This window comes from Mobula hypostoma, chromosome 14, assembly GCF_963921235.1.
Source record: "Mobula hypostoma chromosome 14, sMobHyp1.1, whole genome shotgun sequence".
Taxonomy (NCBI): domain Eukaryota; kingdom Metazoa; phylum Chordata; class Chondrichthyes; order Myliobatiformes; family Myliobatidae; genus Mobula; species Mobula hypostoma.
The window spans coordinates 47,206,022-47,230,097 of NC_086110.1; the positions used below are offsets into that span (position 1 = coordinate 47,206,022).

The 24,076-nt window shown below is 40.8% G+C and overlaps 1 protein-coding gene across 1 annotated transcript in view; it reads right to left on the bottom strand.

The window, feature by feature from the left end:
- The window catches only part of LOC134356389 (polycystin-1-like protein 2), a 134,324-nt gene that overhangs the window by 101,762 nt on the left and 8,486 nt on the right, over positions 1–24,076 (bottom strand). The window contains 7 exon segments of the mRNA XM_063067324.1: positions 2,976–3,149; positions 11,086–11,217; positions 13,911–14,015; positions 19,142–19,276; positions 19,384–19,451; positions 20,804–20,917; positions 22,122–22,508. Of these exon segments, the coding sequence (XP_062923394.1) occupies positions 2,976–3,149; positions 11,086–11,217; positions 13,911–14,015; positions 19,142–19,276; positions 19,384–19,451; positions 20,804–20,917; positions 22,122–22,508 (1,115 nt within the window).

A 24,076-nucleotide genomic window follows, 5' to 3' on the forward strand; every position in this document is an offset into this window, starting at 1 on the left:
TGATACTAGAACATACAATCATCACAGCGATATTTGATTCTGCGCTTCCTGCTCCCTGAATTACAAATCGATAGTAAATATTAAAAATTTTAATTATAAGTCATAAATAGAAAATAGAAAAATGGAAAGTAAGGTAGTGCAAAAAAACCGCGATGCAGGTCCGGATATTTGGAGGGTACGGCCCAGATCCGGGTCAGGATCTGTTCAGCAGTCTTATCACAGTTGGAAAGAAGCTGTTCCCAAATCTGGCTGTATGAGTCTTCAAGCTCCTGAGCCTTCTCCCGGAGGGAAGAGGGACGAAAAGTGTGTTGGCTGGGTGGGTCGTGTCCTTGACTATCCTGGCAGCACTGCTTTGACAGCGTGCGGTGTAAAGTGAGTCCAAGGACGGAAGATTGGTTTGTGTGATGTGCTGCACCGTGTTCACGATCTTCTGCAGCTTCTTCTGGTCTTGGACAGGACAACTTCCATACCAGGTTGCGATGCACCCTAGAAGAATGCTTTCTACGGTGCATCTATAAAAATTAGTGAGGGTTTTAGGGGACAGGCCAACTTTCTTTAGTTTTCTCAGGAAGTAAAGGTGCTGGTGGGCCTTCTTGGCAGTGGACTCTGCTTGGTTGGATCAAGTCAGGTCATTTGTGATATTGACCCCGAGGAACTTGAAGCTTTTGACCTGTTCCACTTGCGCACCACCGATGTAAATTGGGTCGTGCGGTCTGCTACTCCTTCTGAAGTCACCAGCCAATTCCTTCGTCTTGCTGACATTGAGGGATAGGTTATTGTCTTCGCACCATGCCACCAGGTTCTTAATTTCCTCTCTGTACTCAAACTCATCATTAACCGAGATATGGCCTACAATTGTTGTGTCATCAGCAGACACCAGACTAGACATGCCCAGGCATCATCCCTAAGTTTGGCAGAGTTTGTCATCGAAATGTTGGTTAAAATCAATACCTGTGTCTGGCTGGAAGCCTGAGAAGGGTTTATTCGCACATATATATCATTCCTAAAGTAGGGAGGCCAGGCCACCATGGGATATTTCTGGTGAAGAATCACCAAAGCCCTATAGAATTATAATAAGACCTCTTTACTCTTGTAGTTAAAATCTCTTGCATTGAAGATCAACATGCCATTTGTCTTCATGACAAACCTGTGCAAACTTCCAGTGGCTTGTGTACAGAACTCCCAGGTTGCCTTGAACACCAGCATATTTCAAACTCACACCATCTCTCATTCTTCATGTGAATTGCTTGCTGTCAAGGCTCACTAACATTCCCACTGCAGTGAAAATGCTAAGTTATTATCTACAAGATATTCTGCACTCTAACTGTTTATATTGCGAAGGCTATCCTTCACTTCAGCACATTGCACCCGGGTGTAATTCTACACCCAGCTATTTACTCCGCTTTCCAGGTTTATTTTGCAGAACCTATTCCTTCTTTCCTGGTATTCTGCTGCCACCATGATGTAATTAATTTTTACTTTTTGGCCTGCATTGAAATAAACATACATTCTTGCTGGCCGTTAACTGAATAGGTCAGCAATGCAAATCCCTGGTTTCAAATCTCCTAACTATTCTCTTTATATAATGCCTTGTTGATATTGCCAAGTAGCTGCATCATACACCTCTGGGACTCACAGTCCCATTCGTCACCATACAGCTTAGCACATACCTATTATTAGATCTATTCTTGACCTCATTAACATACATTGACTCAGCTGCTGGATCGTCACCTCCCAGGAAGGTCTTGCATTTAGCTACATGGCTCTCCTTTACGTAATTAAAAATGAAACAAGTAATTAAAAGGTTCAAAAAATGTAAACATATTGTGGAAACGCATTAAAAAAAACTGCAAAGAGATCGATTGTGTGGATGGTCAGGGGCTTTTTCCCGGGCTGAAATGGCTAACACAAGAGGGCACAGTTTTTTGGTGCTTAGAAGTAGATACAGAGGAAACGTCAAGGGTATGTTTTTTCATGCAGAGGGTGGTGAGTGTGTGGAATGGGCTGCCAGTGGTGGTGGTGGAGGCGGATACGATAGGTCTTTTAAGAGACTCCTGGATAGGTACATGGAGCTTAGAAAAATAGAGGGCTATGGGTAACCCTAGGTAATTTCTAAAGTAAGTACATGTTCAGCACAGCATTGTGGGCCAAAGGGCCTGTACTGTGCTGTAGGTTTTCTATGCTTCTATGTAAAAGCTATAAATTACTACTTTGCACCCCTACAGCCATAGAACTCTGGAAAATTGAAATGATGCATTGGCTCTAACTTGGCACAAAACTGATGAGCAGATGCCCCAACAAAAGTGGGTTTTTCACACTGTTTCTGCCCTGGTTCTTTCCACCATTATGCCACAAATTGGATTGTTCAACAGTCTATTAAAAAGTTTGATGGTCATGTGACATTCCTAAACACAATAAATGAAATTATAATTCTGTATGGTTGATATTGGCTTGAATTTTATTGATGGAAAAACAATCTTCCGGCATTTTGTTTTCCCAAAGCAGAGAGAAAAGATCTTGCCTAGGAGACATTTTGCTCCTTATCATCTCACAGACCGTATTTATAGTTGAAGTCCCCCATTATTGCCACTGCCTGAGCTTTGCAAACATGCAAGCTTGCTGCAGGTTTCACCCTCAATAGCCTTCCTACTAGCAGGCAGTCTATGGAATAGTCAGATTAGTGTAGTACCATAAATAAAGTTGCATGCATTTTCTCCTGAAGATTGAGCTTTACATGAAACAAAAACGAGCTCTGGAGGAGCTCAGTGGGTAGATGGCATCTGTGGAGGCAAAGGGATAGTCAACGATCGAAACCCTGTCTCAGGATAGCAGTCTCTTGCATCTCTAAGTTTTACATGAAACCTGAACAATCTTCCTAAAAAGAATAGATACCACTGGAAGGAAGGAAAATTTCTGCCTGTCAGCAAGCTTGCACTTCCCACGTCATTCAATTCCAAGCATCCAAGGACTTTTACCTTTCCTTTCTCCACATCCAAATCCTTTACTGTCATCGTAGCATTGATGAGATTGCTGACCCCATAAAGACCTGACTTTGCTGCAGACAGCTTCCACATTATGTCACTTGGCTTCACAACAGGAATATTTTCCACCTTGTCGCTCAGGATCAGAAGCGAGTTACTGGCAATGTCCTGAGTGGAGAAAGGAGTAGATGACTCTCCAAAATACAGGTAATTTTCAACAAGTACTATAGAGCAAAATAGCTGTTGTTTCCAAGCCCATTTAATAATGGATATTCAACAGAATAACCTACCATAGCATTGCCATCCTCGCCTACAAATCACGGCAACTGAACAGAATTTCCAAAGGACAAGAAAATTAGCACTCATGCTGAGGGCGACTGTTCATAATCTTGACTGCTAGACAGTCAAAAGTCATAAAGTTCAAAATGAATTCTACCACTGGCTGGTGCTTATTCCACTGGGGACAGATTGAAACACAGGAACACAGAAAATAGGTGCAGGAGTAGGCCATTCGGCCCTTCGAGCCTGCACCGCTATTATGATCATGGTTAATCACCCAACTCAGAACCCTGTACCTGCCTTCTCTCCATACCCCCTGATCCCTTTAGGCACAAGGGCCAAATCTAACTCCCTCTTAAATATAGCCAATGAACTGGCCTCAACTGTTTCCTGTGGCAGAGAATTCCACAGATTCACCAATCTCTGTGTGAAGATGTTTTTCCTCATCTCGGTCCTAAAAGGCTTCTCCTTTATCCTCAAACTGTGACCCAAATTGGGATGCTTTTATTGTAGTGAAGTTGGCAAGTCCTTTGAAGATAGCTTTTGAATTGTGATTTTTGGAACCACAGCTTTGTCATCTGAGTAACAATTCACAATGTCAAATAAAAGCTTGAAGGTTTCAGTTTACCATTCCAGTCTGTAACCTCTTGTGGGCTCCATAACTGCTGAAGGTAGGCCATTTGATCTACCAACCACACTCATGGCTTCAAAGAAGATCTGGAGCACAGGAATGTTTGTGTTCAGTCTTGTGTTCACATCATTATCCACTTTTAGAATGCAATCCGGTAAGGCATTCGTGGAAACACAGACCACACAAAATTAGAGCTCAACGTTGTAACTTAGAATAGGTATTTAAATGTAAATATTACTCACAATCATGAAAATTGAGCTGAAAGTACAATGCTCATATCGGTTTTTATAGCAATATATTTCAACCATTGTAATAAATGACCCTAAAATCCTTTCTGTGAGTTACCAAGAACAACGCAGAACAGAAAAGGAAGCATAGACTGTAATGCGGCAGTGAGGTGGCAAGGGTTTTGACAGAATTATGCCTCACTGCTAGAGAACTTTCATTTGTTCTGGTCACCACAATGCTGGAAGAAGCGAAGGCTCCAGAGGTTAGCAGGAATGGAGCTGAATTATGAGGAGAAGCTGTCTACATAGAATGTACAATGGTACAGCACAAGGACAGGATGTCCAGCCCACAGTATTGTGCTGAACTAACTAAATTAGCAATCAAATGCCCAACTAAACCAACCTCTTTTGCCTACTCAATATTTATATCTTCTCCATTTCCTGCACATTCATGAACCTATCTAAGAGCCTCTTAGAAACCTCCACCACCACACCAGGCAATGCATTCCAGGCACCACTACTCTCTGTGGAAAAAGAAAACTTGTCTACACATCTTCTCTGAACATATGGCTGTGGCTTGAACATCTCCTCTCCCCTCTTGCATTAAACATTCTCTGTTATTAGATTTCAGCCGGGGATAGGATAAGATTCTGGCTGTCTACTTTATCAATTCATCTCATAATCTTATAAATATTGGTCAGTTCTCTTCTTGGTCTCCACCACTCCAGAGAAAACAGCCCTAGTTTGTCCAACCTCTCCTTATTGGAGCACATGTCCTCTAATCCAGGCAACATCCTGGTAAACACCTTCATCCCTCTCTCCAGAACCTTGATATCTTTCCTACAAAGGAATGGTCTGAATTGAGTGCAATATTCCATAAGGAACATAAATGAAATTTTATAAAGCTGCAGCAAAACTTCCTTAAACTCCTGGATGAATAAAAACAAACATGCCTTATGATTTCTTTACCACTCCATCACCTTATCTTTCAGAAAGCTATGGACTTGGACCCCGAGAGCCCTCTGTACATCGACACTGTTAAGGGTCTTGCCAATAACAATAATCTCCATCTGCCATTTCCCTACCCACATCTGCGACAGGTCTATATCACACTGTGTCTTTTGGCAGTCTTCTACACTATCCATAATACCACCAAACGTATCATCTGGAAACTTATAAACACACCATCTACATCTTCATCCAGGTTATGTAAAGGTCCCACTACGGACCCTTGCAGAACAGCACTATTTGCAGACCTCCAGCCAGAGCATATCCCATTGACCACTACCCTCTGTCTTCTACAGGGGAGCCAATTCACTGTGGATACCATGCATCTTAATCTTCTGGATGAGCCTCCCATGAGGAATGTTGGTAAACTCCTTACTAAAATCCATGTAGACAACACCCGCAGCTCTACATTCATCACCTCCTCGAAATACTTAATCAAGTTAGTAAGACACAGCTTGCCCCACACAAAGCCATGCCTACTGTCCCTAGTTAGGCCATGGTTTTCTAAATGTTCATAAATCCTATCCCTAAAAATTCTCTCTAGTAACAGTCCTGTCACTGACATGAGAATCACTAGTCTGTTGGTTCCGGGATTACTCCTATTTCCTACCTTGAATGATGTAACAGAATTAGCTGCTTGCCAGTCTCTGGAACCTTGCTAGGGAGGACACAAAAATATTGGTCAAGGTACCAGAAATCTCATCTCTTGCCTCACTCAATAACCTGGCGTATATCCCATCTGGCCCTGGGGACTTATCCATATTAATGCTCTTTAGGAGACCCAGCGTGACCTCCTTCTCAATTTCAAAATGCCTTAGCATATTAGTACACACCACAGAGATCTCCCAATCCTCCACATCCTTCTCCTTGACATATACTAATGCAAAGTACTCATTTAGGAGCTCAGCCACATCCACTGCCTGCAAGAAAATATTCCCTTTTTTCAATCCTTGAGTTGTCTTACCCTCTCTCTAGTTATCCTCTTGCTCCTGATATATGTATAGAGTGCCCTTTGAGCCTACTCTTCAAGGATATTTCATGGCCCCTCCTGGCTTTCTTAATACCCTGCTCGAGTTCTCTTCTGAATCGTTTATAATCCCCAAAGGTTCCATTTACCAAATTGTTCATAAGGTCCCTTTTCCTATGATTAAATTCAACACCTCTCACAACATCTAAGGTTCTCTTGCCTTGTCATCCTTGTTCCCCTTTCTGACTGGAGCATACCTTTCGTGTGCTCGGTGAGGTTTGCCCTTTAAACACCTTCCACACGTCAGATGTGCACTTGCCCAAAAACAGCTGTTCCCAACGAGCTCTTGAGTACCTATCGAATACTCTCATAATTTGCCCTGGTACAATTTTATATTTTTCTGCAAGATTCATACCTGTGGTTATCTGTCATCAAGCTTAAGGAGTTGTGATGACTGCTCCCTTACTGCTTGCCCACTGTAAGATCAGTCACCTGACCAGGCTCATTACCCAACACCAGACCCAGCGAGGCCCCTCCTCTTACTGGACTGTCCAAATATTCATTTAAGAAACCCTCCAGGATGCATCTAACAAATTCTTGCAACGAGGTTGTCCCAGTCTGTATTAGGAACATTGAAGTCACCCACTACAACAGTCAAAAATTGGGTTTATTATCACTGATATACTGTATGTCAGGAAATATGTAGTTATTGTAGCAATAGAAGTGCAAAAAAATTACTAAAAACAAAAAAAAGCAAAATAGATAAATTGTGCAAAACAGGAATGGTGAGGTTGTATTCATAGATCCGTAGACAGCTCAGAAATCTGATGGTGAAGGGAAAGAGGTTGTTCCTAAAACATTAACTGTGTGCCTTCAGGATCCTGTACCCCCTCCCTGATGGTACTAATGAGGAAATGGGCATGTCCCGGATGGTGAGGGTCCTGAACAATAGATGCCACCTTCTGGAAGTACCTGTACCACCTTATCAAGATGTTCTCGATGGTGGGGAGGCTTGTGCTGTGATAGAGCTGACTGAGACATAACCGTCTGCAACCTCTTTCAATCTTGTGCACTGGAACCTCCAAACCAGGCTGGGAAGCAACCAGTCATAATGCTCTCCACATGACAATAGTAATTCAGTGAAATACCAGATCTTTTCAAACTCCTGACTAAGTGTAACCGCTGGTGTGCCTTCTTTGTGCTTGCTTCAATATGTTGGGCCCAGGATAGGTACTTTAAGATGTTGATGCCCAGGTACTTGAAGCTGCTCACCCTTTCTACTGCTGACCCCTCGATGAAAGTCAGTGCATATTCTCCCAACTTTCCCATCTTGAAGTCCACAACCAATTCCTTGGTCTTGCAGACGTTAACGGCAAGGTTGTTACTGTGACACCGCTCAAACAGTTGATCTACCTCACTTCTGCACACCTCCTCATTACCATCTGAGATTCTGCCAAGCACAGTGAAGTCATTGGCAGGTGGAATTTGAGCTGTGCCTAGACACACAGTCATGAGTGTAGAGAGCATAGAGCAGTGGGCTAAGCATAAATCCTTGAGGTGCTCCTGTGTTGACTCTCAGCAAAGAGGAAATGTTATTACTGATCTGCACTGACTGTGGTCTCCCGATGAGAAAGTCAAGGATCCGGTCACAGCGGGAGGTACAGAAGCCCAGTTTTTAAGTCTTGGTGATTAGTAGTGAGGGGATGATGGCGTTGAAGGTCTCGCTGTGATCAACAAACAGCCCCCTGACATAGCTATTGCTGCTGTCAGGTGACACAAGGCCGACCAGAGAGCCAGTGAGATTGCATTCACTGTAGACCTGTCAGAGGCAAGTTGCAGCAGGTTCAGGCCCTTGTTCAGGAAGGAGTTAATTCTAGCATGGCTGACCTCTCAGAGAACTTCATCACTGTACAGGTGACTGCTACTGGGCAATAGTCATCGAGACAGTTCACCCTGCTAGAGGGATTGAATTTAAAGCAGGGAGGTTAACTGTACAGGGTACTGGTGAGGCCACATCAGGAGTACTGTGTGCACTTCTGGTCTTCTTACTTGAGGAAGGATATACTGACGTAGGAGGCAGTGCAGAGGAGGTTCACCTGGTTGACTCCAGAGATGAGGGGGTTAGACTGTGAGGAGAGATCGAGTCGCCTGGGACTATACTTGCAGGAATTCTGAAGAATGAGAGGAGATCTTATAGAAACAGATAAAATTATGAAAGGAATAGAGAAGATGGAGGCAGGAAAGTTGTTTCCATTGATAGGTGAGACTAGAACTAGGGGGACATAGCCACAAGAATTGGGGGCGTATACTTAGGATAGAGATGAGGAGGAACTGCTTTTCCCAGAGAGTGGTGGATCTGTGGAATTCTGTGCCCAATGAAGCAGTAGAGGCTACCTCAGTAAATATATTTAAGGAAGGTTGGACAGATTTTTGCATAGTATAGAATTAAATGTTATGGGGAATAGGCAGGTAGGTGGAAATGAGTAAGCCATGATCTTAGTAAATGGCGGAGCAGGCTCGATGGGCCAGATGGCCTACTCCTGCTCCTATTTTTCATGTTCTTATGCTTTTCTTGGGCACTGGTATGATTGCTCCCCTCCTGAAGTAGGTGGGAGATTCCAACTGCACCTGTGAAAGATTTCTAACTGGACTCTAATTGAGAGCAAAGTAACTGGTTGCATCACCGTCTGGTATGGTGGGATCGCTGCGCAGGATTGGAAAAAGCTGCAGAAAGTTGTAAACCCAGCCAGGTGTATCATGGGCACTAGCCCTCCTAGCATCCAGGATGCCTTCAAAAGGTGGTACCTCAAAAAGACAGCATCCATCATGAAGGACCTCCATCACCCAGGACATGTTCTCTTCTCATCGCTACCATCAAGGAGGAGGTACAAAAGCCCAAAGACACACACTCAACATTTCAGGAACAGCTTCTTGCCCTCCACCATCAGATTTCAGAATGAACAAAGAACCCATGAACACTACCTCAGTAGATTTTTTCCCTTTTTTATCTCTTCTTTGCACTATTTAACATATACCAGTGATACCAGTGGGATCTCCCAGTGGCCACCCACTTCAATTGCACTTCCCATTCCCATCCTGCTATGTCCATCCATGGCCTCTTCTACTGTCACAATGAGGCCACACTCAGGAACAGCATCTGGTATTCTGTCTGAGTAGCCTCCAACCTGATGGCATGAACATCGATTTGTCTAACTTCCAGTAAAGTCCCCGCCGCCCCGCCTTTCACCATTCACCATCCCCTTTCCCCCCTCTTACCTTATCTCCTTGCCTGCCCATCTCCTCCCTCTGGTGCTCCTCCCCCTTTTCTTTCTTCCATAGCCTTCTGCCCTCTCCTATTGTGTTCCCCTTCTCCAGCCCTTTATCTCTTTCACCAAACAACTTCCCATGTCTTTACTTCACTCCTCCCCCTCCCAGTTTCACCTATCACCTTGTGTTTCTCCCTCCCCTTTCCCCACCTTTAAACTCTACTCCTCATCTTTCTTTTTCCAGTCTTGACGAAGGGGCTCAGCCTGAAACGTCAACTGTTTGCTCTTTTCCATAGATGCTGCCTGGCCTGCTGAGTTCCTCCAGCATTTTGTGCGTGTTGCTTGGATTTCCAGCATCTGCAGATCTTCTCTTGCCAGTGATTTAATTCTGATATTGAAGATATTCTTGAACATTCCGGCTAGTTATTTGGCACAGGTTCTCCACACCGCACAAGGTACACTATTGAAGGCCGACGCCTCGTGAGGATTCACTACCTTGAAAGGTGTTCTGACGCCAGCCACCTGAGTCAGAGATCACAGGGTTTCCAGGTGCTGTGGGGATTCACACAGGTGTGCTTTATTCTTCCTATCAAAGTGTGCATAAAGTAAACCTGTTGCTTTTTCACGTTGTCCTAATCTGCCTGTATATCTGTTCCTCAATGTCCCAGTAACTAATGAGGTGTCCGTAGTACAATAGGGTGTCTGTAGTTTAGGCTGGGAATGTTCTTTAGAACAAAGACGGCTAAGAAACAAACATGATACAGCAGATGATTGAAAAATTACAGGAATTCCAGCTAAGATATAGAAGTCTATTTTCCTTAACAGCAAGATGAAGAGCCATGAGATTTAAGGCAATAGGTAGAGGGGTTAAAGGGAAGGAAAATCTCAGATATGGTCAGGACCTAGAACCAACATCGTATGAACAAAGTAGGTAGAGATAAACCCTGGATGTGCAGTTTCCTGAAAGGGGAAGGGCAAACAGAGAGCTGGAAAATAGGATTAGTCTTAACAGTAAATTTTCAATCAACAGCGACATAATTGGCTCTCCCTCACCATTGTCTCTGTGATTAAATTAGGTCTGCCTTCAGGAGCATACTAGGCATTGTGCTTATACTTGTAAAATGAACACACACTAGGCATTGTGCTTTTTATACTTGTAACAAATAAAAAACCCACTTTAAGAAAGCAAGCGTCCCTGAGCAGGATCCTGAAAGTTAGAGACAAACTATTTCCTTTTCATGAGCTAAAAGCCTAAAGAATTGAAACCTAGTTTTCCAGAATCTTACACTTGAGGCCTGGGGTAATGATCCTGAATCCCAGCAGTTGTGTGATTTAAATTCAATTACCCAAGAATTAGGAAATCTGGAAATTTAAGAAAATGGTGACCATGAACCACTCACTGGAAAAAGAACTTACCTGGTTCACTAGAATAATTCAGGGAAGGAAGTCTGCTGTCCTTACCTAGTCTAGCCTGCATATGACACTAGCCTCACAGCATTCTGGTGTCTCTGAAATGGGTCAGCTAGCCAGTCAAATGTAGAAGGCCAATTAGAAATGAAGAATAAATACTAGGCTTGTCAGATGTACATAGATAAGGCAAAATGTTTTTAAAAAACTGTAAGATGTTAAAAGAAATACATGATTTGCAGCTAAAACTAAATATTATGTCTCATTTATGATGCACTATTGAAAAATTAGAGTTAACAGTAAAACAACTTCATCCTACCTGTGATGCGACAGTCAATTTGTCAGGTTGGGAAGTAATAAAATCAAGGTAATCGTTTGCTTTTGTTATTCCCCTCAGTGAGGATGAATTCATTGCTATCAGAGAAAAGTTCTGTACAGTATTCTCAATTGCCTGATAAAAATAAAACAGAAAAAAAATTGAGAAGATGAACTTCTGATTAGTGTTCCAGACTCGTACAAGCAGAAAGTAGAACAGTTAATGTCAGAGCAATGAAAGAGGATCACTCAGAGATCATGCGTGTGGAATGAGCTGCCAGTGCAAGTGGTGCATGTAAGCTGGAATTCAACGTTTGAATGGCAGGGTATGGAGGGCTATGCTCCAGGTGCATATCCATGGGACTAGGCAGTTTAAATGGTTGAGCATGGACTAGATGGGCTGAAGGGCCTATTTCTGTGCTGTACTTTTCTATGATGCTATGAAAACTTAAGCAAGATTTTATGGTGACAATAGTATGTAAACAAACATACATCAGCAAACACTTTTACTTTGATTGATGGCTGATACGAAATTTTCATTGGAACCTTTGTGGCTCCTGTTTGATTTCGTATTGAAGTTTGGATTATCTCAAGGGATCAGGATTACGTATGCATGAGATAAGAAGTCTCCCAGTTTATGAAAAGCCAAATCCTTACTTCAGGGAGGAGCAACTCCTTATATTCCGTCTGGGTAGCCTCCAACCTGACGGCATGAGCATCGATTTCTCGAATTTTCGCTAATTGCTGCACCACTCCCCCTTTCACCATTCCCCATTCCCTTTTCCCTCTCTCACATATCTCCTTACCTGCCCATCACCTCCCTCTGGACCTCCTCCCTGAATTTTTTTCTTCCATGCCCTTCTGTCCTCTCCTGTCAGATTCCTCCATCTCTTTCACCAATCGACTTCCCAGCTCTTTACTTCACCCTTCCTCCCTCCCGGTTTCACCTATCACCTTGTGTTTCTTCCTCCCCTCCCCCCACCTTCTAACTCTGACTCCTCGTCTTTTTTTCTCCCGTCCTGATGCTACCTGGCTTACTAAGTTCCTCTAGTATTGTGTGTGTGTGTTGTTTGAATTTCCAGCATCTTGTTTGTGCTCAAAGTAGATATCATGTATCTTTGAAATACAGTGCGTATCTTTAAATGTGATATATTTTGCAACAGTTTAAATCATGAATTGCTTCTAGTTCTCCCCAAATACTTTTAATCCAGCATTTATATTAATTATGTACCTTACATTACATTTAAGATCAATTACCTTGAGGAAGTATACATTTAGTGAGATTCTGAAATAATTGTGATTTTTCTTTGATATTTTGTTTTAACTGAAATAGTAAAATTGTTATCCATGTGATTACCGATGAAAACTAGGTTTACATTTTACAAAGCTGTTAGTCTCAGTTTATGACTCTGAGAGTATTAACATTAGATTTAATTATCAGATGTACACTAAGCATTTATGCCAAGCTGCTTGTATTTTTCTGTCATGCTTTTGAGAGTTTTTATTACTCTGTGTATCTGTTAGGCTATACATTATCAGCTATAATTCTGCAGTTTAAGTATCAATGGTTATGTGGTTAAATGTACCTTTGCTTTCTAAACCCTTTGAAAAGACTTTCAGTGAGAATAGCAATCATTGTTTGCGGTATTGTATTGCTAATATGGTAACAAATGATGTTTTATAAATATGATGATTTATGAACTTCATTTTATAGATATACATTGGATTCCAGTTAATTGGACCATCGGTTAATCAGAGCAGCCACATATTTGGGACAATTCTTAAAGAACAAGATCGAGAAAATAGTTGTGATTCCCGTCGTTTATTTGGGACACCATGCCAATTAATTGGGGCAGGAAACTGTTACCAATCAGTTTCTAATTAGCATCACTCACATGCGCTTGTGTGGCAATTAGACACTATACTGTTTTGTGCACTTATGCTCAAAAAGCAGTGATTTTTTGTTACTGATAGTTGGTGAGAAGTAAGCAGTAAGACAATTCAGAACAATCTTGCTCACCGCGGTTTCAAGCCTTAAGGCTTGGAGATGCCAGAAAGAGCAAATAGTGAAAATGAAACGATTTCACTACTTCAACAAGTTTGAAACTACAAAGAATTTCATTGTAACATTCAAGGTGATAGAATATTACAATGAAAATGAACATTTGGAGGATGCAACCATCAATAGCTTTGTATGAAGGCAGTCCATTATCTACACGAGGTGTTTGTGTTGATTTTGTTCATTTACAGTCAATCAAAAGAATGTGGCAGCATGCACTGGATGAATTCCTCCATTGATAACAATTAGGAAATAATGCAGTTTTATAGTGCTGCAGAAGTTCTAATTTGTTTTGCATTTCATTTAGATGCATAGTTTGTCACACTTCGTCTTTTTTTGGTAGCTGTTTTACTATTTCTATGAAACTTCGGATGATTTGTGTGGTTGCACAATTGGAACAAAATGTATTGGTTCTGATGCGTCCCAATTAACTGGAACCCACTGTAATTGCATAGTTTAGATATATTAACAAAGATCATCTCCTTCCTCACAGAAGTTTTGAGTATCTGAAGAATCCTATTACTTCACCAATTTTCACCGATCCCTTATCTGATTTCTCCTGTGTCCAAAGTGCATTAAAATGTCATCAGTGCATTCAAAATACACATATTCATGCTGTTGTGAAATACACAATCTATTAATGATATCTTGTTATCAAGGGAGTGGATTTTTTTATTGTTTATACTTGCCATTCATTTTGTCCTTGTGGAAGATTGTTCTCAAACATAGAAGAGAAGTTATTCTAATCACTTTAGCATTAGCTCACTTACAGAAACATCAGTGAACGAGTCCTCAGAGTCCAGAAGACCTTTCAGTAAACTCTCTGTTAGATCTGAATCTGGTGTTGGGCACCTCGATGTGCAAATTCTTGAATTCTGCAAAACAAAATAAACACAAGAAGGTCTGCAGTTGCTGGAAATCAAGAGCAGCACGCACAAAATGCTGGAGGAACTCAACAGGTCATGTAGCATCTCTAGAAAAGAATAAACAGTTGGCATTTCAGGCTAACACACTTCATGAGGATTGGAAAGGAAGGGGGAAATGCCAGAATAAAAATGTTTGGGGGGAGGGGTAGAGGAAGGAGGGCAAGCTAGAAGGTGATAGGTGAAGGCAGGTGGGTGGGAAAGGTAAAGGACTGGTGAAGAAGGAATCTGAAAGGAGAGGAGAATGGATCATGGCAGAAAGGGAAGGTGGGGCACCAGGGGAAGGTAGAAAGTAAGAGAAGAGGTCATGGAAGAAGAGGGAAGGGGGAGGGGAAAGGAAAACAAAGAGAAAAAAATGTCCCTAATGGAATATGAGGAGTTGCTCTTCCACCTTGAGAATAGTCTCATGGCAGAAGTGGAAGCCATAGATTGACATGTCAGAAGGGGAATGGGGATAGGAATTAAAATGTTTGGCCACCGGAAAATTCCACTTTTGGCGGATGGATCAGTGGTGCTCAACAAAGCGATCCCCCAATTTAACAAAATAACTAACTTTAATGGTTTTATAATCACAGCTTAACTTTGGAGTATGCTTTAAACAAGTAAAATTCTTATGAACAATTTGCATTTTGAAGCAATAAATTTTATTTAATAGCTGGTCTGCATGTTTTAAAAAAATTACTCCAAAACTTACCAGATTCAAGGAAGAGTTAATTGGGCACATAAATTATCAGTAGTGGTCTGGTGAATCCTGCATCCATTTCACAGTTTTATAGAGTTTATTAACGTTATCTGTTTGTCTTCCAATTTTGGGAGTGTTGCGAAGAATGGATGCTGTCATCACCAGTATCTGCTGAAGTGAAGCATTTGCATCTCACTTCAGTTGTGCCAGTGCAAAGACTGACCAAAACAGAAGCTTTCCTCTGCAGCTCCTCATTGTTCTGCAGACATTTTTGCATAGAGATTCTTGCATTTTCTCATCCTAACATTACAGAGAAACGCTGGGAGGGGATCATGTCATGGTTTTCCGAAATGCAAATTGCATCATCTGCGTGGGCGTCAAGAAGTGCAATTTTGACAGTGTATATTCCTTTCTTTGTCTGTACTATTATTGATATATGTGTTTGAGATAACCTCTCCTCTGATTTGTATTTATCCTTATTCTTTTAAATCAATAAAAAAAATTGAAAGGGAAGGAAAAAAGGAAATGCGAGTTTTTTAAAGTGCTAATTAATTTACTTTTCGCCTCACTAAAATTCCTTGAGAGTTAATGTTATTCTAAATCTCAAATTTTTGAGCAGTTCTGTGCAAATTTCCATTACCCAAATAGCCATAACGTGGGAATAGCCTTTGTTATCATTCTGAAATCAACACAAGTTAAAAGCAACAAGAAAGAAAGAACAACTGGCTCAGAATCACGAAGTTCAAATTGAATAAAATGATTTAGAGTAGGGTTACTCCACCAGGGCCATTAGTGCTTAATGTTGAGTTACTAGCACAGACCCAGAAGGTTGAAGAACTTGCTTCAGTCTGCTGTCTATGACTATAAAATTACCGAGAACTGGGGCACAGAAACCAGCCTTCCAGCCAACTGATTAATGCTGGTGATTAAACTACACAATGTAAATATACTCTTCTATCTCTTTCCCCCTTATGAACCTGTCAACACAATTACTTCCTGAAGGAGCAAGGTACCATATTCTAATCACTTGCAGGTGAAGTCCCTTACGCATTCTAACAGTGACTGGCTCATACTGATGCCTTGTACATTTTCTCTTCCTAAAGTAGTGAAGTTATCTGACCTATCAAACTCTTTCATCCTTTTACTGACTTCTCATGGTATTGCCTTGTCAAGAGTCTCATTAGAGTAGGAAGTAAGGCCAGGACAGGCTGGTGTACCAAACGGAAAAAGGCAGCAAAAGAAATAGAATTAGCAGTATTATATGAAGGAACAGAGGGTAAATTACTACTGGTTACTGTGGAGAGTCTTACCTAGGTGGAAACACTAATACAAAATCAAACTACTGCTATTGCTAGATATCAGAGATCGGAACTCATAACGTGCTGGGGACTCGGAAGGTTAAGCAGCATTTTTAATAAAATGAAACATTTGATACTTCAGACTGAAATGGAAATACCAATGCCCTTGAATGGAAAATCTTACAAAATGTAGTGGTTGCGGCCCAGTCCATCACAGGTAAAGCCCTCCCCTCCATTGAGCGCATAGACATGGAGCATTATTGAAGGAAAGCAGTATCTATCTTCAGGGACCCCCACCACCCAGGACATGCTCTCTTTTCACTGCTGCCATCAGGAAGAAGGTACATGAGCCTCAGGGCTCAAATCACAGGCTCAGGAACAGTTACTGCCCCTCAGTCTTCAGGATCTGGAATCAAAGGGGATAACTTCACTCACCCCATCACTGAAGTGTTCCCACAAGCTATGAACTCACTTTCAAGGACTCTTCATCTGGTATTCTCTGTAGTTATTGCTTATTTATTTACTCTTATTTATTATTTCTTTCCTTTTGTATCTGCAGTTTGTGGTCCCTTTTGCACACTGGTTGAACACCCAAGTTGGCGTGTTCCTTCATTGATTCTACTATGGATCTATTGAGTATGCTCGCAAGAAAATGAATCTCATGGTTGTATATGGTGACATCTGTGTACTTTGATCATAAATTCACTCTGAACTTTGAAGACATTTCATCGAAGGGAAGAATACAATAGAATGACTATGCTGACAATGGTCTTGGGTGAACGATGCTGCATGCGTAGAGTGGAAAACTGAGATGGCTGGCATGCTGGCAGTTCACATTGGGAAAATCTAGAGAGGGCAAGCAGTCATGCACAAAAGTCCATATTCGAAAATTCTGAAATCAAGATACAGGGAAGGTAGAGTGAGATGATAACTCCTTTCCAAATAGGTAGGCACATAATGAAGGTTGCAGAAGAAGAGCTTAACGTAGACATTAAAGATAAAAATTAGCTTCATTTGTCACATGTATACCAAAACGTCGAAACATACAGTGAAAGACCAACACAGTCCGAGGATGTGCTGGGGGCAGCTCGCAAATGTCACCATGCTACTGGCACCAATATAACGTGCCCACAACTTATTAAACTTAACCTTAACCCATACGTCTCTGGAAGGTGAGAGGAAATCAGAGCACCTAGAGGAACCCTGCGTGGTCGCAGGGAGAATGTACAAACCCCTTACAGACAGCATTGGGAGAGTTCAACCACGGCAGAGTTTTCCTTGGCTTCAACACAAGATGAGCACAGTAACAATCCCTGCTCAGAAATCCAGGGATCCTGGCACTGACCGTTAATCGGATTATTTAGCCCTCCAGCTCTGACTCCGTTGGCCTAACCTCATTTGGAAAAGGCTAGCAGGGTTCCGTGCTACCACAAGTGTACTTCCAACCTTCTGCTCTCTTTCCATTCAGAATAACCAGCACCTGATCATTTGAACCCTCCGTTGGCCCCTGTGTAAGGAGATTAATCAAAATTTAAAGTAAAATTTGTTATCAACATATATACACGTCACCACATAAAACCCTGAGATTCTTTTCCTATAGGCATACTTAGCAAACCTATAGAACAATAACTGTAAACTGCAAACATCAGGAACTATAAACTGTAAACAAGCTGTGCAAATGCAGATATATATAAATAGTAATAAATAATGAGTATGAAATTACAATATAACAGAGTCCTTAAATGAATATAGCTATCCCCTTTTGTTCAAAAGCCTAATGGTTAAGGGGTACAACTGTTCTTGAACTTGGTGGTGTGAATCCTAAGGCACTTGTACCTTCTACCTGATGGCAGCAGCGAGAAAAGAGCATGACCTGGGTGGTGAGGGTCTTTGATAATGGATACTCCATTTCTATGGCAACGCTTCATGTAGATGTGCTCAATGGTTGGGAGGGCTTTACTCGTGATGTACTGGACCGAATCCACAACCTTTCATAGGATTTTCCACCCAATGGCATTGGTGTTCCCATTCCAGGCTGCAATGCAGCTGGTCAGCACACTTTCCACCAGGCACCTATAGAAGTTTGTCGAGGTTCTGACGCTGAACCTCCGCAGAGACTCCTGAGGAAGTAAAGGTGCTTTCCTGCTTTCTTTGCAATAATATTAATGTGCTGGGTCGTCAGGTCTACTGAGATAGCGACACCCAGGAATTTAAAGTTACTGACCCTCTCCGTCTCTGATCCTCCTATGATTACTGGCTCATGGACCTTTGGTTCCCCTCTCCTGAAGTCTACAATCAATTCCTTGGTCTTGTTTACATTGAGTGAGAAGTTGTTGTTATGATACCACTCAGCCAAGTTTTCAGTCTCCCTCCTGGATGTAGATTCATCACCCCCTTTGATACCGCCCATGACAGTGGTGTCATCAGCAAATTTGTACTGTATATGGTGTTGGAACTGGACTTAGCCAGACAGTCAAAGGTGTAAAGTGAGTAGAGCAGAGGCTAGGTACATGGCCCTGTGTACCTGTCCTAACAGAGATTGCAGAGGAGATGCCTTTGCCAATCCGAACTGACCGGGGTCTACAGGTGAGGAAATCCAGGATCCAATTGCACAAGGGGGTATTGAGGCCCAGATCTTGGAGTTTACTGATCAATCAGCTGAAGACAATTTAAAGACTTTTTACAAAAAACAGCAACAGTATACACAACCTTATTCTCAACAGTAAAGAAGGTTGTCCATGAAACTAATTATGGAGCTTCCTTGATGCAAATAATGAACAATGTGTTTATAATCTTTGCTGGTACTTGTCTTGGGTGCAGTTGTAGTAGCAGTGGTGGATTGTAATGTTGCATTAGGATCCACTTCAAGACCGACATGGCTTTTTGCTCTAGTTAAACACTTCTAAACAGCAGCCTGGTATATTGCTGATAAACAAGATGCCACCATTCACTAATACTGCTCATTCCAGTCAATGCCACCCATTCTAGCACTGGCCTTCAACCGGTCTTGGAAAAGACCTAGCAAGATCAAACTATGGCTCTCTTGAAACCCTGCTTCCAGCCTCAGAACCCTGAGTGAAACTTTGTTAGACTGGTACCTCGGGCTTTGCAGCAGTAATTGAAAGGCTCTTATGGAAAATGAAACACTTCACAGCAGATGGCTTGTCACACCCATTCTCTAAAGCACTGGAAATACTGCTAATGAACTCCTGTTTGTGCAGAAGTGCATTCAACTATAGAATATCAACAGTCATTAAATAGACAGCCACAAACCAGTAGCTGGTACATTAGTAATTATGTCCATAAATGCATTTGATTTTGGAACTAAGTAATCACTTACTTCAGGCAAAGCTCTTTTTCTTCTGGCACCACTCTTTACATTGTGTGAATCCGTCAAAGATGTAATTCCTTTAAAATTAAAAACCATTAAAAATGTCATGTTCTAATAATGTCATATATTAAATGCACTGTTGTAATGTAGATTTCATTCTTCAGAACTCAGTTTTGAACAATCAACACTATCTTTGATTTTCTAATTGAGATCTGTACAAAGATGTGACTTCAGGAGGATACTACTTGACTTTGTGTAGTTCACGCAAGTGCACGTATCAAATGACTGTTCTGAATGTGCACAAATAGAAGTAATCCTATTGATAAAACCTAACATTCAGCAGAGTCTTACTATACACAAATATTTACTGTTCAAAGGTAATACTTCATGAAGAGTGACTTTATGAATTAAAGGAAATGTAAATAAAGGAAGTGGATTGTATTAAAATAAATGTAAACAAGGTAAGTAAAAAGAAAACATAGGTGATCATTTGTGATTTTTAATCTGAAGAAGGATTATACACCCAACATATTAATATGCCGCCTCACTGCAGATAAAGTTGTATACATTGCAATTATTTTCTGCATTTTTTAGCAACAATTATATTTACTTTTGAATGGTGGAAGTAAACTATAACAAAGATATAGAATTCTAAAATAGAAGCAAAAATGTTGGAAATTCTCAGCCTCTAGAGAGTGAGAAGCTGAGTTATTGTTTCAGGTCAATGATCCCTGATCATAAATGAGTGTCACTCATTATTCCTTGAATGACTATGTCACATTGCGAATCAAACTCACTACTTCTAAATGGCCTCAATGCAAGAATAGCTGCATGTTCTACAAACACAATGGCTAATGATTCCAAGAGGTCTTTGCCAGTGCACAGATGATCCCACATTACGAAATCTCAGATGCACACAGACCTACAGGTTTGAAACAGGATTCCTGCCTTTGCAGATTGGATGGGAAAAGTTATGTGCAATTACTTAATTAACCTGTCTTTCATATTTTACTTAATTATTTCTTAGTGCTTTAATGTGTTGATAAAAATTATTGTTTGAAAACGCTTTGTTTATTTTTAATATTTATTTTATACCATGATCATAGTTTAAAATCTCTAAATATCATTCAAAGTCAGTTACAAAACATTGGCAGTTTTGACAGATAGGATTCTCCTTGCCCACATTTTAGTCTCTAGGTGCTGAGCATTGAACGCTGAACCTTCAGTAATATTGTCAATGGTCTGGTGACCTTCATGATCAGCTCGTCCAATTCACCACACATCTGAACTGGCTGCAGTCTGGCTGGCAGTTGAATTCAATTTTACTGAAGGTGGAATGTAGTTTTTCCACTTGCACAACATTCAGATCTGAAAAATGGGATCTTAAATTTCAATAGTAATGTATTCTGAAAGTGGTCACTCTCCTTACCTTTCTTCATTCCAATACTCCTTTTGGAAGGATTATTTGTGACAATGACATGCCCAGCAGCATATTGCTTAATGGATAAGAAATTCGAAGCAGTGACAGTCACAAGAAATGTACCTGTAATCAGAGGGGAGAAAAACTGATCTAGTAACTTTAAAATCAATATGCTTCACTGAGACTTCAAAATTAAACATTGTTTTTTTATAATTTCTCTTCCTTCCTATTTTAAACTCATTATTCAAGCAGGCTATCGAGAGATGATGGGAGGAGAGAGCTGGACTAAGGTCGGGGAGGGCTCTCACTATTTTCCTTATTCATTCCACCTTTTGACATGGATAGAGCCCATACATGCATATAGATCTGTGAATAATTCATTGACAAATTAAACTAATTGGGTACAAGAGAAGTCAAAACAGGTTACAGATATTGGAATATGGAACAAAAGTCGTAACATTGAACAACAGTGGGTCAAACAATATCTGTTGGGTAAAACATGCCCCCACCATTGTTTCTTTTCTCCATTGGCTGCATAGTCAGACTTTAATTGATCTTATATTTAAGGAAATTCAAAATCATTGTTTATATTTATGTCATTCCTTTAACAAATTCATACACTTCCTACATAATTTCAAAGAAAAATTGATATCAAACAGATAAAGGGATACTTTTGCACAGATAACCAAAATTTAGTTCTTAAGCGGCATCTTATGTAAAGAAAGTAGAAAGGTTGAAGAGACAGAGTTAGGGATAGAATCGTTCTGGCAGCTGAAGGCATGGCTGATGGTGGAACAATTATATTCAAGGATGTTCTGGAAGCCAAACATTTCAAACCAAAGGGCTGAAGGACGTTATGGAGATGTAAAGGTTTAAGGTCATGATTAGATTTATAATAATAATGAGAATTGTAATATCAAGATATTGCTTAAATGTGAGCCAATATAGATCAATAAAACAGAAATGATGGGTGCAAATGACTGAATGGACAGCAAAAATTAGATGAACTGAAGTTTGTGAAGGTTTAAACTAAGGAGTCCAGTTGGGGATTCATTGGTATAGCCAGCTCCAGAGGTAAACAAAGGTAAGGATTCTTCTTTTGTTTCTTTAAAGGTATTAACAAGTATGACATTACACTCATTGGCCATTACCATTTAGATTTATATAAGTGGGCATGCAAATAATTAAAACACAGATAATTATTCTGGTGTTACAACAAGACAGCAGATTAATGTTCTCTCAGTCATACACTTCAATTATCTTCACTTATACTTTGCAGGTTACCGGAGATCAAAAATATTTAACCCAACACTGGTGAAACTTTTACCTTCCTCGTTCATTGGAAATTTATAAACTGAAAGCTTTCCATTGGAACTCTCCACTGCATAGGTTGAAATGTTATAAGAATTAATGAAATCAAACTGTAAGTTTATCGGAGCACCTTCGGATACAGACACGTGTATGGTGACACTACTGCCTGGATTCAGGACTGAAGGCTCTAACACTGCTTCCAGACCGTTGATCTCAACAAGAAAATAAATAGTCAAATTCTGATATGTCGCTACAGAATCGCTTGTTGCAGTTACAGTCACATTATGTTGGCCTGGGCCAATAAGCAACTGAGAAGTTTGGTCAATGGGAATGACCCCTTGTATTAGAGTGGATGCCTGAAGCACGATATTTCCAACTGACGCAGTGTAGTTCATATCAAAATCTACAAGAGAAAAGTATTTAAGTTCAGTTAATTATAAACAATGTGCAAAAATACATAAATGGATGCAGCCATTTCATATTTCTAAGCTTCAGGAAGGTGCTATTTGGGAGAACACTAGTGGAAAGAGTGAGCAGCTTCACATTCCTGGGTGTCAACATCTCAGAGGGTCTATGGTTTGTCCAACATACTGATGCAATCACTAAGAAGGTATGTCAGTGTCTATACTTCATTTGGAGCTTGGGGAGACTTGGTATGTCACCAAAGACTCCAGCAAATTTCTACTGCTGTACTGTGGAGACCATTCTGACTGGCTGCATCACCATCAGGTACAAAGACTCCAATGCACAGGATCAAACAAAACTTCAGAGTCTTGTAGACTCAGCCAGCCCTATCATGGGCACTAGCCACTGCAGCATTGAGAATATCTTCAAAAGGTGGCAAACACCATTGAGGACCCTCACCACCTGGGACGTGCCCTCTCCTCGTTACTATCACCAGGAAGAAGGATACACACCCAACACCTTCTTGCCCTCCACCAGCAGATTTCTGAATGGTCCATGAATCCGTGAACTCTCTTGCTCTCTTTTTGCACTATTTATTTAATTTTTAATATATTTCTTATCGTAACTTTTAAGTATTGCACTATACTGCTGCCACAAAACCACAAATTTTATGGCATATGTCAATGATAATCATAGAACCGTAGAACACTACAGCACAGAAAACAGGCCATCCAGCCCTTCTAGTCTGTGCCGAAATATTATTCCGCTAGTCCCATTGACCTGCACCCAGTCCATAACCCTCCAGACCTCTCCCATCCATGGACCTATCCAATTTATTCTTAAAACTTAAGTGTGAGCCCACATTTACCAAGTCAGATGACAGCTCGTTCCACACTCCCACCACTCTCTGAGTGAAGAAGTTCTGCCTAATATTCCCCCTAAACCTTTCCCCTTTCTCCCTAAAGCCATGTCCTCTCGTATTTATAAACCTGATTCAACCGGATTCTGATTTTGATTCTCAGTTTAACGTATATTCCATTACGCTAATACAACAATAAAATATTAATTTAATGTTTTACTGCAAGTTAGAATCCAAATATAAAATCTTAAATTAAAGAGTGCTAATCTAACAAACCTAATAATTTCAGTTTGTAATACAGGCATAAATGTACCACGTTTTGTCTGAATCCACAATGTGTCTCCATATCGCACTGCGCAATCAAGAATTGTGTCCAGTTGACTGGGGCTGAAACACTGCAAACCATCCGTTTGATTGTTTGGCTGATGCATAATTTCACTCTTGTCAATAGCCCAGTGCCCTTTGCTGCTCTGACATTCAATGGAGATGGTATAAACACCTGCAGCTTTGTATAAATGTGCTGCTGTGAAAGATCTTAATAAAACACAAAACAGAACAAAGGAGAAACTAAATGAGACCATGATCAATTTCATCAAATTTACTTAGTTATTCAGTTCATTGACAGGCAAAGCATTTGAAAGCAAATGTGTGTGAACAATTTAATCTGAATGTGTTGATCACAGCTACATCATCCCCTATATATTCAT